This window comes from Acanthopagrus latus, chromosome 24 (genome assembly GCF_904848185.1).
Source record: "Acanthopagrus latus isolate v.2019 chromosome 24, fAcaLat1.1, whole genome shotgun sequence".
NCBI lineage: Eukaryota > Metazoa > Chordata > Actinopteri > Spariformes > Sparidae > Acanthopagrus > Acanthopagrus latus.
In genome coordinates this window covers 15,525,322-15,540,221 of record NC_051062.1, presented here as the reverse complement: position 1 = coordinate 15,540,221, position 14,900 = coordinate 15,525,322, and the positions used below count along the sequence as shown (strand labels likewise).

Genomic DNA, 14,900 nt, shown 5'->3' with positions numbered 1-14,900 from the left:
ACACTGTGGTGTGAGGTTTAATCAAATGGCACCAAAATAAAAACACATACATCTAAAATACTCAACTATCGACTCCACCGGCTGATCGTTGGAAACATTTTCTTTAATGCCAATTAAATATTTTTCTCAGCAGCCAGTTTAACAGACGGGCTTTATTCTATATGCATATATATTTATGTTGATATAAATAAATATTTACATAAACATCAGCAAGCAGAAGAAGACAAACTTTCACAAAAACAAAATAAGAAAAACAAAAAAGCACAAATTATATTAAAAAGGTGCCGTGAAAATACTGACAAACATGAAAAAACAAATACAAACAAATGTTAAAAAGGTTACAAGATGAATCTACAGAGTTCTGATCCAATTGTCTGATTGCATCAGAAGAAAGCAGAATGTGACAGAACCAAAGAACAGAACATGTAACAGTTAAAACACAGAACTATTAAACATGGCAGCCACATACAGGCCAGAACCTGCCGGCTGTTGTACACCTGACTCCAGTACAATTTAACGTGTTGTGATGGAAACACACTTACCGGTCCGGTGAGTCGTGGTTCTGCTGGATCCCAGCGATCAGAACCAGCAGCCTCCTGAAGCTGCAGCGGCGTCGTGCGCTCAGACTGAGACGTGCAGGACGTCGTGTGGTCGCTGCTGCAGACATGTGACTCTCATTCTTCACACTCTGACCACACAATCAACACAGACGTGATGTTCAGGGAGGCCGGCTGCTGTCACACCTCACTGTGAAGCTGCCAGAACCACCCAGAACCGCCCAGAACCACACGCAGGGACAGTCCAGTCAATCTGCTTCTACAGCTTTTATTGAATTCACAGAACAGAACTGTAATCGATAATTACAGACCTGACGATTCATCCACAACAACATCAATTTTTCATGTAACATTTTTTACAGTGTACGATTCAATCATGCAAAACAACGTGATGCTAACATGTACCGCAAGCTAGCAGCAGTTAGCATCATTAGCACGTCCGGTGGGAGGAACTGATCCGTGACTGTAACTTGTGCGTGTAGAAAATGGCTCATGGTGTTTTTGTAGTTTTGTAGTTTTCTCTCTCTGGCTGAACGTCTTACACTTGAACGGACCAGGGGCTGAAAGAACCGGGCTCAGCAGGAGGACACTGCAACAGAACAACAGTCAGCAGGTTGAACTTGAGCTCTAGTTCTCAGAAATTCTGATGGAAATCTGTTCTGCAACTTCAGACACTCTAATTACTGACATCCGTATTATTTTAGCATACAGTATTTATTTCGACAGAATTTGGAACAAGCGCTCGTACCAGTTTGGTGAATCGGTCGCAGCAGGCGTTGCGGATCCTCTCGGCAGAGGCGGGGCTGTCCAGTCTGAAGGGACCGCTGATGCCAGACTCCGCCCGGCTGGCGCTGATGGCATCTTTGATGGCATAGAAAACTGACGCTGCCAGAAACAGAGGCGGCTCACCAACAGCCTGGAGAAAGAGAAAATGTTTGAACTGAAAACAACTCACAAAGAAATAAATGTGTTGAAGTTGTTCTGTGTGGCGGCGGCAGCGTCACCTTGGAGGCAAAGATGGCCTTTTCATTTGGAGCGTCGCGGAGCAGCGAGACGGTCAGATGGGTCGGAATGTCACCGAAGGCCGGGATCTTATAAGTACCAGGACCGCGAGTGAGGAGGACGCCGCGGGGCGAGTAATGAAGCTCCTCCAGGGTGAAGAGACCCAGACCCTGCATGAACGCCCCCTCAACCTGCAGAGACACAGAGGAGGTCTGGACCTCAGGCGGCGCTACAGGAGCTACATCTACACACCTCAACGTTTCCTGGACTTCTCACCTGTCCGATGTCGATCGCTGGGTTCAGGCTGTGACCGACGTCCATCACGATGGTGGTGCTGAGGTTCTACAGCACAAACACAATAAATAAATACAACAATCAGAGATATAATATACTTTATAAATAATATAAAACCTGTTGATCAACCCTGTTGAAATTGTAAACATAAATCCTTCGGCACTGTTTTGTTTTACAAAAGAACAAAGAAAATAATGAAAATGTTTAGATGGATGTTGGGTGGATGATTTCCAGATGTTTACCTTTGATAGTATCAGACAGTGTCAGAACAGTGAGCTGGTTCAGGCTGCAAACAGTATTTATGACATTTTGAAGTCATTTTAGTTCAGAACCGCTCCAGTTCTTTATGGAAATTTGAACGATTTGTCTGCTAACAAACAGGATAATTTGATATTTGTTGGCTAAAGGAGAGTATTCACTAACATCAGCTATCTTAGGGAAAGCATTTGATAGCATGCACTCAGTATAACAATAACAATGCTGCTAGCATGCATGCTACCAAAGTTAGCCGTCAACCTTTTCACTTCAAATAATGTATAAATCCAGCTGCATTACATTTATCACTCAGTGAGCTAATACGTTTCAGCTAACTTCCTGTTTCCAGTTTCAGAAACTTCCGAGATCACGGAGTTCCAACATACGTGAACAGACACAAAGCTTTGTGGAGACGAGGCCTAACAGACAATGAAAGAGACTTTAATGTCTTCAAAAGTGGAATGTGACTGGGTCTAAGGTCTGGTTTTCTAACTAAGATATCATGTGATTATTGTAAATAACAGGGAGCTGAACATTGATCCTTGTGGTACACCGTTATCACCATTTGTTTGTCCGAACCTTGTGCGCTCCGGTCAGACAGTCGATCTCCACCTCTGAACACGCCACTCCGTAGCTGAAGTAGTTGAACGCTCGGCCGGAGTTTGTGTCAAAGTCGTAGCCCAGATCTGGAGTCCTGATGGACAAACAGGAAACTGTGAGACTCAGTCCTGAACTTTCTCCACCAGCAGAGACTCACTCGGTGAACTTACTTATAAAAGCCACTCGTACTGAGGTTGACTCTGTCGAAATACGCTGCTCGCACCTGAAACAGATGGAAACAAAATGGAAAATCAATAAAATCACTGAATGTCCTGAGGAGGTAATTATCAGAGAGGGCTTCCATCAGGGCTCACCCAGTCTTCCCATGATCCTTTGGGGTTCTTGGTCTTGTACGGTTCCAGACGCTTCATGAGGATCTCACAGGCGTTCTGCACAGCGGCTCCGTTGAGGTCCGAGGAGGCGGAGGCGGCAGTGGGGCTGGTGTTGGGGACCGTGTTGGTGCTGGTCTCTGAGATGTGGATCTTTGAACAGGGGATACCCAGAACCCTGCTGGCAACCTGGACCATCTTGGTGTGGAGTCCCTGTCCCATCTCCGTCCCCCCGTGGGTCGTCAACACGGAGCCGTCAGTGTAGATGTGGACCAGAGCTCCGGCCTGGAACACAAAGAGACGATGACTAACAGAACTATGACGCCACCGTCTGTGTGTTCTTCACTGTTTTGTGATTGGACCTGGTTGAGGAAGACGGCAGTGAAGCTGATGCCAAACTTGGTGGGGACGATGGCGAGTCCTCGTTTAGTCCACCGGTTCTGTCTGACAGAGTGAAAACACACAGAGACATTTCACTTTGACATTTCTCGTTAAACATTTTTTGTTTTGTGTTTTGTCAGAATTCCTCTGCAGATGACGGCCCACCACTGGGTCCGGTTCTGCTGGAGGTTTCTGCCTGTTAAAGGCACTTTTTTCTCTCCTCTGTCACCAGGTGCTGCTCACAGGTGAAGTGTTGGGTCATGAGTGAGTTCTAGACCAGCTCAGTGTGTCACGTGGAGACTTTTGTTGTGTGTGGCGATATATGAATAAAGACTGATTGATTGTGTTCACCTGTTGTACAGGTCGACGGCGGCTCTGCGCTCCTGGTATCCACAGCGGGACAGGCACTCGTCCCAGCAGCGGTCCAAGGTGAACTGGTCCAGGATCTGGTTGTAGGGTGTCGACTCTCCTTCCACATACAGGTTTAACCTGCGCACCTGCAGGAGGAGGAGTCACAGTTTGGACGCTGCACATTCAACAGCTGTTCGTCTCTTTATCCATCCAGCTACGTACCTCCTCGGCTGGCCGGCCCAGGCTCTGAGCTACATCCGTCATCCAGTTCTCAGCCACCATCATTCCTTGTGGGCCTCCGAAGCCCCTGAAGGCGGTGTTGGACGGCAGGTTGGTGCGGCACAGGTAGCCACGGCCACGTACGTTTGCCACGCTGTACGAGTTCTCCATGTGGAACAGAGCGCGCTCCATGACCTATCGAGCACACAGGTGATGACATCAGTATGTCGTCAGCAGAGGAAGAAACACTCGATGTTTTAACGATACTCACCGACAGAGAGAGGTCCATCGAGTTCCCAGCATTACTGTAGTACGACACATCCAGAGCAACGACCTTACCGCTGCTCAGGTAACCCACCTGGAGCAAGAGAAGAAGAAGAATGACTAACTGACAGGAAGAACTACAACACCCTCCCTCCCTCCCAGCAGGGGGCGACCTCCCACCTTGTATTTTCCATAGAACGGATGTCTTCCTCCAGTGATCAACATGTCCTCGTCTCGGTCCAACATGCACCTCACGGGCCTCTTCAGCCTGACAGCACAACACAGGAAATCACAACACTCACACTTCATTTCAAAATAAGAGGCTCTAACACGACACGACGGTCAGACGTACTTGTTTGCTGCCACGGCGACCACAGTGGACAACATGGTCGTCCGGCTCTCCTTCCCCCCGAAGCCTCCGCCCATCCTCTTCACCCGGACCACCACCCTGTTAGCAGGGATGTCCAACACCTTCGCCACCAGCGACTGACGGAGACAGAGTGTCAGTAGCTGCTGAAATACGCAGCAGATACAGTAGAAGCACCTGCAGCGTACACAGGATTAGTGTTACCTGTGTTTTGCAGGCAGCTTGAGTAGAAACGAAGAGCTCCATCTCGCCGTCTTCTCCCGGAACAGCCAGAGTGACGTTTGTCTCCAGGTAGAAATGTTCCTGACCTCCAATGTGCATCTCACCTGTCAGTGATCAATACATGATCAATACCCGCTGATCAGCTGGAATCAGGAGAAACCACACAGACAATCCTACCTTCCAGGATGTGGTCGGCCTGTTTAAACCCCGCCTCCAGGTCTCCCTTCTGGATGGTTCTGATTGGCTGATAGAAGGACTGGGCAGCGATGGCTTCCTGTCGGGAACAGATTCATTTCCAGGTGAGTACAATTCAAAGTTCTGTGTGTAATGGCCATAAAGTGCTGCTAACAATGTGCTAATAATGCTAAAATATATATGTTCTACTATGCATTAGCATGTCAGCAACATTATGTTAGCATGCTTATATTGTGAGCATGCTAATGTTGTATGTTAGCATGCTAATATTAGCTTTAGAGTGAAAGTTTTATGACTTTTCTTTCTATGTAAAACAAACTCTTACATGTCCTAATAAGGCCACCGTACAGAATAGAAATCCTTTAGTTATATTATACAAATCAAATCACATAACTCGACACTATGTTACACCTAAATGTGGACACAGGTGTTGTCCTCAGCAGTCCAGGTGTTTCCTGTCTCACCTGGATGGTGACGACTGGCTGCAGCTCTTCGTATTGAACCCTCACAGCTTTGGCGGCTCTCTGAGCATGAAGTTGAGTGTCGGCCACGACGGCACCGATGATGTGACCCACACAGGTCACCTACAGAGAGGAGAGACACATCATCAGCCTGAACCTGACAGAGCCACCTGATTGGCCAGAAGAACAGAAACACACCTGTTGCTGAGCGAGGACGGTCTCGTCGTACGCGATCGGTCCGGTGGCGTTACTGCCGGGAATGTCATCAGCGAACACGCAGCAGACCACGCCGGGCATACACTCTGCTGCAGAGGTGTCTACAGAGCTGAGACACACACCTGGGTTAGACGGGACAGGTGTGTGTTGTACGGGTGTGTGTTGTACGGGTGTGTGAGTGTGTGTTGTGTCTTACAGGATCTTAGCGTGCGCTTTGCTGCTGGTGACGAGCGCCAGGTAGAGCTCGTTTTCGTACAGCGGCACGTCATCGCAGTAAACCGCTTCGCCCGTCGCCTGCTTCAAAGCAGACAGGTGCATCATGGGACGGCCCACCGCATCGTCCTGGCTCCGCCCCTCTGGCACCGCCTGGAGGACACGTGTGATGTTAAAACTGGGAATGTGACCTTGTTAACAAGCTAAAAACATCCAGCTAATTAAAAGACTTGTGGTGAATCTCAGTCACCATGACAACAACCTGCCAGGTGACGTCGTACCTGGTAGACCTGAACGCTGGACGGAGTCTCCGGATGGTAAATCTCTGCAGCACTCAGGCAGTCTGACGGGACCTCGTCCACATCCACACCCTGAACAGTGAACCAGATCAACAGACTCCGTGAAAACCAAACAAATGAAAGTTTATGTTTCAAAGATAGTTACTGAATCAAAGCCTTCGTTTCTGCAGAAACTCAGACGTGAGTCTTGTCTGCAGATCCAGACCTGCTGGAGGAACAAACATCCGGGTCACATTCTGGATCTGACCTGGAGCCGCTCACCGACAGGAGGAGAACTCACAGTGTTTGTTCGTGTTGACTCATTATTCCAGAACCAGCTTTTATTTTAAGAAATTAAAGTATTAACATATTCAATAAATACAACACGTCCAATCTAATTATAACTAAAAATTATTCTCTCCTCTCTCCCATCCAACAGATTTACATCCTGAATCCACAAACGTACGTTATACTTTAAGCTAGCAGGACCAACCGCTTCAGACAACAGAACCTCGGGAGTGAAACCAGAACCGACCTGCGCTCGGAGCTTCTGCAGCACCGACAGGTAGAACTTGTAGAAGAGGCTGAGGGTCAAAGTTCTGCGGTATGTCACCATGCCGCCCGGCACCGAGGGGTCCAGGTTCATCTCCTCAGCCAGTGAGGAACACGCCTCCTGCAGTAGCTCCTCCCCCCACCGCCTGCATGACATCATAGGGTGTGACTTCCTGTCTTCCTGTAATTCTTATTCTCACATGTAATCAGCGTCTGTTACCGTCCCAGCAGTCTGTTCGCCGTCTTCTTCGCCAGCACCGTGGTGGCCGCCATGCCGCCGTAGCTCAGCCTCAAGTCCTCGACCACATCGGACCCTGGAGTGAAGGTGACGCTCATCGCTGCAGTAACGACGCTGATGTCATCCTCGCGGCGGGGCGATTGTTTGTAGGCGGAGACGAACTGAGACTGAAGAAGACAAACAGAAACGTAAGAGAGGGTGTCCAGACGTGGACGATCCCGACCTGTGACACGTTTCTACCTTCCTGCTGTGCGGGATCTCGATGGACAGAAGAACTTCCTGCGGGCGAAGAGTCGTCTTCCTGTAGCCTGTGAAGAAACTGTCGTCCATCCGAACATCGCGACGGCCATCTGACATACAGACAGACAGACATGAAGAGGAGGGGTCAAAGGTCAGCACACAGTTTAGAGGCTAGCATAATGTCTATTATCAGCGCTAAAGTTTCAAGGTTCTTATATAACGAGTGTTTACAGGCAGACACAGTGACTCAGCTGTTTGTAGATGCAACACTGAGATTAATGGTCACCTGAACGCCTCCTGATATACATGGTGCCAGTAAACGCACCATGACAATGAGTTTTCACACATATCTTCTCCGGGTTCCTGACTTTACATCACATGTCCAGAAACATGACTTTAAAGAGATGAAACAGAACCGTGAAATAAAGCTGAAGCAGTGGAAGTGACTCATGTTGGACTGAACTTCACAGTAAGTACGGAAATTAAGAATTTGAGCAGTTTAGAGGATTTTAAGGACGAAACTGATCCAATCAGTCAGAAGTATGTGTGACCGTGTGTGTGTGTGTGTGTGTGTGTGTGTGTGTTACCCTTGGCCATCACTGTCAGTTTGCAGCCTGCTGCCATAAAAACTGGGTTGAGGTCTGAAATGGGGCTCGCTGTCATGATATTTCCGCCAACAGCCTTAAAACACAAAAGCACCACAGATGCATGTGACAGTGAACACAGCACAAGGTAAATATACAACACAGAGATGATTTATGGACTGTGAACTCACCGCTACGTTGCGTATCTGCAGTCCAGCGAACCAGCGCAGTTGTTCCAGGACGGCGAGGAAGACTTCAGTCTGATGAGGAGGAAGAGTCTCCACGGCCTGCCTCAGCACCGCCGCCATGTGGCTGAGCGTGCACGCTGCCCCGAACACGACGCCTGAAGACACACAAGGTTTAGTCACGTGATCAAAGTGCTGTGAGTGTTTTATCAGAGTGTCTGTGCTCACCGTCTGCAGTGTGAGTCACTGCGTTCAGCTCAGGGATGAAGGTCGGGGCCAAGATGACCGGATACACCATGTTCTTAAACTTCACCTCGATACCTACAAGCACAGCAGGGAGTCAGTGAACAGGTGAGTCAGTGAACAGGTGAGTCAGTGAACAGGTGAGTCAGTGAACAGGAGATTTATTAAAGGAATGAATGAGGGTTAGACTGACCCACTTCGGTGTTTCCCACCACCACTCGGGCCTCTGGATGTTCCCACTTCAGTCGCAGGAACTCGTCCAGACTGTCGGGCTGCAGCCACACCATCCTGTCGCCATGGAAACAGAGGGAGCCCGACCTTTGACCTTTGGTCAGAGACTACACGGGAGGAAAGTGAAACAACAACTTTTAAACTGTTAGTATTATTTGTTGTACTACAGTTGGACTCATCCCGTCCATCCGTACTGAACTTGACAAGAAGGCGTTCTCCTGCGCTGCGCCTGCAACCTGCAACATTCTCCAGCAGAGGCTGAAGCTGTGCAGCTTTATTCCTTTAGGGGACTTCAAACTGCTTGTAGGAAGGCTGATGAGACGGTCTGTGGGGGTCTGCACATGTACTTAACCAGCCAACTTTGTAGTTTGTACTCTACTACTTTAATGTTTGTGTTCTGTGTTGTGTCTCCTGTGTGTTCAGTTAGTCTGTAACTTTGTGTTTAGTTGCTGCCTACCTGGAACAGGTCTCTCTTGTGAATGAGACCCTGGGTCTCAATGAGACCTTACCTGTATAAATAAAGGTTAATAACAAAAACTACAGTTCCCATAATGCCTTGAGGGATGCATAAATAGTCTCCATTCAACATTTGTCCAGTCAGCTAGCATCACTTCTTGTCAGCAGTCTTTCACTAGAGTCTGTTGACACTGAAGAGAAGTAAAACATGAAGACTCTCAGGAATGTTTCTCTGATTCAAACGTAAACTCATGGACAGAAAATCACAGTGAACGTCAAAAATAATCATCAAGTCTGACTGAATATAAATCATGTTTCATGTATGAGGGGAAGTTTGAGAAGCTCTGCTTTATATCTGAGCAGTGAATCATCTTAAACTGAGTGACTTCAGGCCAACACATGATAGTTTGGACTCTTCTTCTACGTGATGCTGCTGCGTCGGGTCGTGTGTGTGGTCACCATGAGCTCGGGAGGGAAGATGACTTCCTGTGTGGGGTCAAAGGGCGCGAAGTCTGCCGTGTTGAACAGAGTCGTGGCTTCCTGCGTGGAAACGGACACATGAAACACGTGGCTGTGAAAGACAAACATGTTCACTTCCTGTGAGGCGGCGGCCTCCAGTGGCCGGAGTGAATATCATGATGTGAAACTTACATCAGCGTCTGTCTCAGCTCCGTTCCCATTGGCCATACAGCAGCCACTGTCCCGCCCCCGGCCACCACAGCACCCCCCCTCCTGGAAACACACAAAGTAATCTGATTACATCAACATCCTGTCAAACCTGTTTACAGTCGTCAGAGAGTGAGTTGTTTGGTTTATTTCTGCTGCTAAACTGTTGGGTCTCATCCTGGTTCTGGTTCTGGTTCTGTGTGTGTGTGTGTGTGTGCGTGTGTGTGTGTGTGTGTCTCACCACAGTGAAGGTCTTGTACCCCTCCAGTATGGGTCTGTATCCGGTGCAGCGACACAGATTTCCTGAACAGAAACAGATGATTTTCTTAGTGTTCTGATGTCTTTAATCGTCTGAACAGATGTTTGAACATCTGATCGGCGGTGCTGATCCGTCTCTGGCAGTACCATGGAAGGCCTCCTCCACGTCAGACATGTTGGGTTTGGGGTTGTTCCTGAGCAGAGCGTACATGGACATGACGATACCCGGAGTACAGAAGCCACACTGAGAGCCGTGAGCCTTCGCGATGCGCTCCTGAAACAGGATCAGAACAAGGACGTGATTCTGTTCTTCAGCTGGTTCTGAGCTCTGCTGCCCTCTAGTGGACACACATCTGTCAACCCTGCTTTAACACTGTGTGTGTGTGTGTGTGTGTTACCTGCACAGGATGTAGTTTCCTCGCCACGCTGCCGATGCCCTCCACCGTCGTCACGGCGACCAGGTGCAGGGAGCAGAGCGGGGCGAGACAGGCGTTAACGGCAAAGTGACCGAGTCGGAGTTAAAGAGCGTTCAGACATTCATTCAATCAGCTGTGAAATCAGTTTGTTACCATCAGACGTCAGATGAGAGCACATGACTGCAGCTGACACACACACACACACACACACACACACACACAGTTGAAGGATACATCAGCTGTTGAGAGTGTGTTTGGTATCTGGACAGCATCACAGTACAGGCTCCACAGCCGCCCTCAGCACAGCCCAGCTTAGTGCCTGTTAGACCCACTGCACACACACACACACACACACACACACACACACACACACGGTGAGGCACGAACATCTCCAGCCGTCCTGTTAAAGACTAAACTGTAAATTATACTGTAAATCAGTAAATGGCATTTAAAGGAGCAGTTCACTCAAACATTAACATCACTCATCAGGATCTGATCCAGGATCTGATCCAGGATCTGAGGAGGGTTTTGACTTTGACCTGCTGGTTGTTATCTCACAGACGGTCAACGACCTCACAGCCTGTTGTGGTTTTTATGGGAACACCAATAAACCAAACTCCATTCAGAAAAACACTCATTTAAAGTCCAAACACAGCATGTGTGTGTGTGTGTGTGTGTGTGTGGGTGTGTGTGTGTGTGCCTACACTTCCTCCTCAGGTATGTCAGCAGGGTCGTCTCTGGATCTGCGTTTCTCTCAACAATCTGAAAACGCAAAAATAAAAGAATGTAAATAAATGATTAAATCAAGAGTCGGTCCGTTTCTGTCTCTGACGAGAACCGCCAGGTCCGAACAGAATCCTGAGTACATCGAATCCAGAACATGTCGCTGCTGAAGGTCCAGCACAGATTGAGTGTGTCTGGATGTTTCACATGTAGAAACAGAACAGAACAACAGAACTTTGCCTCTCCACATGTGGACACGGAGAGAAAAGACCTTCAGGATCAATCATTTCAGTTTTGTTCTGACTAATCAACAACTCCTGAAGGCTGATTGGAACTGGACCACAGTTACTGATTACGACTGTTTGAGCCATTTAGAATTGATGATCTGTTCATGACGGCTGATCTGTGTTCAGTCTGATGTCTGATGCCTCTTTATATTTCTTTATATCTTAAATCTCTTTAAACTGGAACATTCACTCTGTTCCACATTCTCACATGTTCTGCTCTCAGACGTTCTGCCTCATTCTGCTCAGTTATCAGTAACTTGTGATACTGTTTGTTGAACAAACATTAATGAAGGTAAAAATTTGTGTGCATTCACATGAAGTCAGTATTAAACAGTGTAAACGTGTGAATATCATGCCAATCTTCCACAGATGTACAGAACTCCATTTAAAAAGTAGCTGATTTAATTATTAATGAGCTATTTTTTACCTTCTTCCCATTAACAAAGAAGATGAGCTCGTCTGACGTGGACCCGGGCCGGGTCTTGGTATCGGCCATGGTGACGCTGGTCTCCCTCATGGTGTCGGTCGTCTAGTCCTCTCTGGATGTCTGACTGTACTGATCCGGACTCAGGAGGAGGAGGAGGAGGAGGATCCTCTGCAGGGAGGCGGGTCTGTCTGAGGACCCTCCTCCCCGAGGTCCAGTCTGACGTCCAGGATCCAACGTCACCTGGAAGCTTCCCACATCAATCAATCAATCAATCAGTAAAGAAATGACTGATTATTAGTGAAGAGAGTTCTTTGTGTTCTCTGAGTGAAGAGAGCTGAAGGATCAGCTGTGACCTTTGACCCTAGATAGACTAACTGTACTGAGGCTGATCATTCACAGAGAGGTCGAAGGTCACCGCTCAGCTGCTCATTTGTGTTTACATGATGCAGCGCCTCACATCACGCTGAGCCACAGTCATGTGTCGGCCCGAGGCCCAGGTCCAGGTCCAGGCCCAGGTCCAGGTCCAGGCCCAGGTCCAGGTCCAGGTCCAGGCCCAGGCCCAGGCCCATGTCCACGCCCAGGCCCATGTCCACGCCCAGGCCCAGGTCCAGGTCCAGGCCCAGGTCCAGGCCCAGGTCCAGGTCCAGGTCCAGGCCCAGGCCCAGGTCCAGGTCCAGGTCCAGGCCCAGGTCCAGGTCCAGGTCCAGGCCCAGGCCCAGGCCCAGGTCCAGGTCCAGGTCCAGGCCCAGGCCCAGGCCCATGTCCACACCCAGGTCCAGGTCCAGGCCCAGGTCCAGGTCCAGGCCCAGGCCCAGGCCCATGTCCACGCCCAGGCCCAGGTCCAGGCCCAGGTCCAGGTCCAGGCCCAGGCCCAGGCCCATGTCCACGCCCAGGCCCAGGTCCAGGCCCAGGTCCAGGTCCAGGTCCAGGCCCAGGTCCAGGTCCAGGCCCAGGCCCAGGCCCAGGCCCAGGTCCAGGCCCAGGTCCAGGTCCAGGTCCAGGTCCAGGTCCAGGCCCACGCCCAGGCCCAGGCCCAGGTCCAGGTCCTGTGACACTTTATCATGAGGAGCAACAGAACAAAAAATAAATAACAACAACAACAACAACATCATAATAATAATAATAATAATTTCTTTTTTAAAAGTATTTGTTGGTTTTATGTTGTTTTCAAAATATGTCAGTAAAAATTATATCTAAAATCAAAGGACAACAAAGGAAGTTAAACTGCAGCAAAACTATAACAAGTACTGAAAGCTACAAGCTCTCAGGCCTCGCTGAGTGTCGGCCCGCCTGCTCTTCATGTGACGTGTCCTGGAGGTGAATGGATTCCAGCCGCGTCACAGAGCAGAACTGGACAATCTGCCCGTTGTTGTTCTGGTGTCAGTCGGAGTGGGTCGGCAGGGGCCGGTCGGCTTCTTAAGGTCGTGTTGTTGAAGGAAGAAGAAGTGAAGACGTGATGAGTCCAGTGGTTCAGTGAGGTTCTGCAGGTTCTGCAGGTTCTACAGGAAGTCAGACAGAACTTTAAACCTATTAACATTTAAATTCTTCAGGAGTTCTAGAAAAAAGTTTTGGTTCTTTCAGGATTTGTTGGAGAAGTGTTTTGATTCTGAAAAACAAAGTGTGAGAAAATTAACAGCTGATGAGCTCACACACACACACACACACACACACACACACACACACACACACACACACACACACACAGGGGCGGTCCTAGGCGAGCTTTACTGATGTCATCAGTACTCATGTCCAAAGAGTTTAACATTTATTTAACAATGATAATCCAAACTAAATAACAATATGTGCAAATGAATCAGTGCAACATCTGACAACACAAAGTGCACAATAAAGAATCAAAACCAAAAATTAAACTAACAATAAAACATTGTGTGCAAAATGCGAAATGTGATTTATAACCTATTCATCAAAGTATGATATACAAAATAAACTAATAAAGTTTAAATTCACCCCAAGTGAATAGAGTAAGAATGATACTTCACACTTATGTCACACAAGTCACAGTGCAATCTTTCTCACAGCTCTCAACATAATGCTAGCTGTATATATCATTTATTATTACTATGATTATTAAGATTATTATGCTCTACTGTTCTGATACAGTCTTCCGTCAGTGTGTAGCTTGTGACCATCTCTGCTCATGTTTAGCACCTCAGTCTGTACAGTCCACATGTTGATGTGACTCAGCACTTCACGGCTTCGTTCTCTGGTTAGATGTGAAACTGCATTTCATAGTACTGTAACCTGACAGCAAAGTTAAAACTAATCCAAAACTCGGGCAGTCCGAACCGGTCCGAACCGGTCTTGGCTGTTTAACGTTAGCTTACTGGTACGGCGACATGATGCTACTGCTAGTTAGCATCACTATATCACGAATGCTCGGTGAATTACAACAATATACAATCAAAATGACATACTTCCTCCTTCGCACGTCTCTCCTGCTCTTCTTTTCAGAGCTTTCTGGAGTCCAGATGGTTTCTGTCGTTTCATTTTCCACCAACTGTCACCGTCGACACGCAGCCGCTAGCATGTTGTGACCGTAACATGAGAGCATACGTCAGATCTTCATTTCTTTTATTTATGTTAATTTATTTTTTATGTCAAAGTATTGGAAAGAAGGCAAAAACTGTAGAAAATAAACAGCCATTATAATTTTAATTATACATTTTTCTCGCCGCATGTTTGGCGCCCGTCACTAGGTGGCGCGCTAAGCACGCGCCCGTGTCGCTGCGGGAGGGACTGGTCTCAGATCAGCTCCAACAGATTTCACATTCATGTTCATGTTCTGTAAAACTCTTCTAACTTGGTGTTTTCTAAAAAAAACACACATCAAAACCTGAGTTGTTTTTTATATTAAACTATTTCTTTTATTCGAGCAGTTTGTTCAACATTTTTTTTTTTAAATCAGACGGTATCTGAGGAACTTTTGTTTTTATCAGGTATCAGTTTAAATAAATAAAAGTTTGGTTTATTTAAGGAACTTTTGAGCGTTGAGTCTGCAACCAGAGACATTGAACGCAGCATTGTTGTAACCACATGACACCTGCAGAGATGCGTTCATGTGCTGCTGGAAAGACTCACCACAGTCCACTGTTTTTATCATTTTTATTTCATCCTCTAACATGACCTGACTGTCATCAGTCCTCTTCACCACCTCATGTTTCTTACAGAA

At 47.7% G+C, this 14,900-nt stretch overlaps 2 protein-coding genes across 4 annotated transcripts in view; both read right to left on the bottom strand.

Annotated features, from left to right (window-relative positions):
• LOC119015145 (tetraspanin-7-like) overlaps positions 1–672 on the bottom strand; it is a 4,945-nt gene extending 4,273 nt beyond the window's left edge. For 2 of the 3 annotated variants that reach the window (XR_005073182.1, XM_037090847.1), the window contains exon 1: positions 1–656. This exon is cut by the window's left edge and continues 701 nt beyond it. The gene's annotated coding sequence lies outside the window, so the exon portion shown is untranslated. The other variant, XM_037090846.1, reaches the window with a different exon arrangement.
• Positions 673–809: 137 nt separating this feature from the next.
• On the bottom strand, positions 810–12,296 carry xdh (xanthine dehydrogenase). The gene is made up of 34 exons (XM_037090783.1): positions 11,711–12,296; positions 10,978–11,035; positions 10,508–10,604; positions 10,256–10,364; positions 10,005–10,131; positions 9,841–9,902; positions 9,585–9,665; positions 9,393–9,473; positions 8,440–8,584; positions 8,232–8,324; positions 8,010–8,161; positions 7,822–7,915; positions 7,235–7,344; positions 6,977–7,161; positions 6,740–6,902; positions 6,208–6,297; positions 5,910–6,079; positions 5,696–5,822; positions 5,501–5,620; positions 5,019–5,115; positions 4,824–4,945; positions 4,605–4,738; positions 4,433–4,520; positions 4,260–4,346; positions 3,992–4,183; positions 3,770–3,915; positions 3,400–3,481; positions 3,023–3,322; positions 2,879–2,931; positions 2,688–2,802; positions 1,836–1,901; positions 1,562–1,750; positions 1,306–1,473; positions 810–1,146 (listed from the first exon to the last, which is right to left on the bottom strand). Exons 1-34 carry the CDS (start codon positions 11,798–11,800, stop codon positions 1,096–1,098), a joined length of 4,044 nt encoding a protein of 1,347 aa, XP_036946678.1. The 5' UTR covers positions 11,801–12,296; the 3' UTR covers positions 810–1,095.
• Between the last annotated feature and the right edge of the window lie 2,604 nt (positions 12,297–14,900).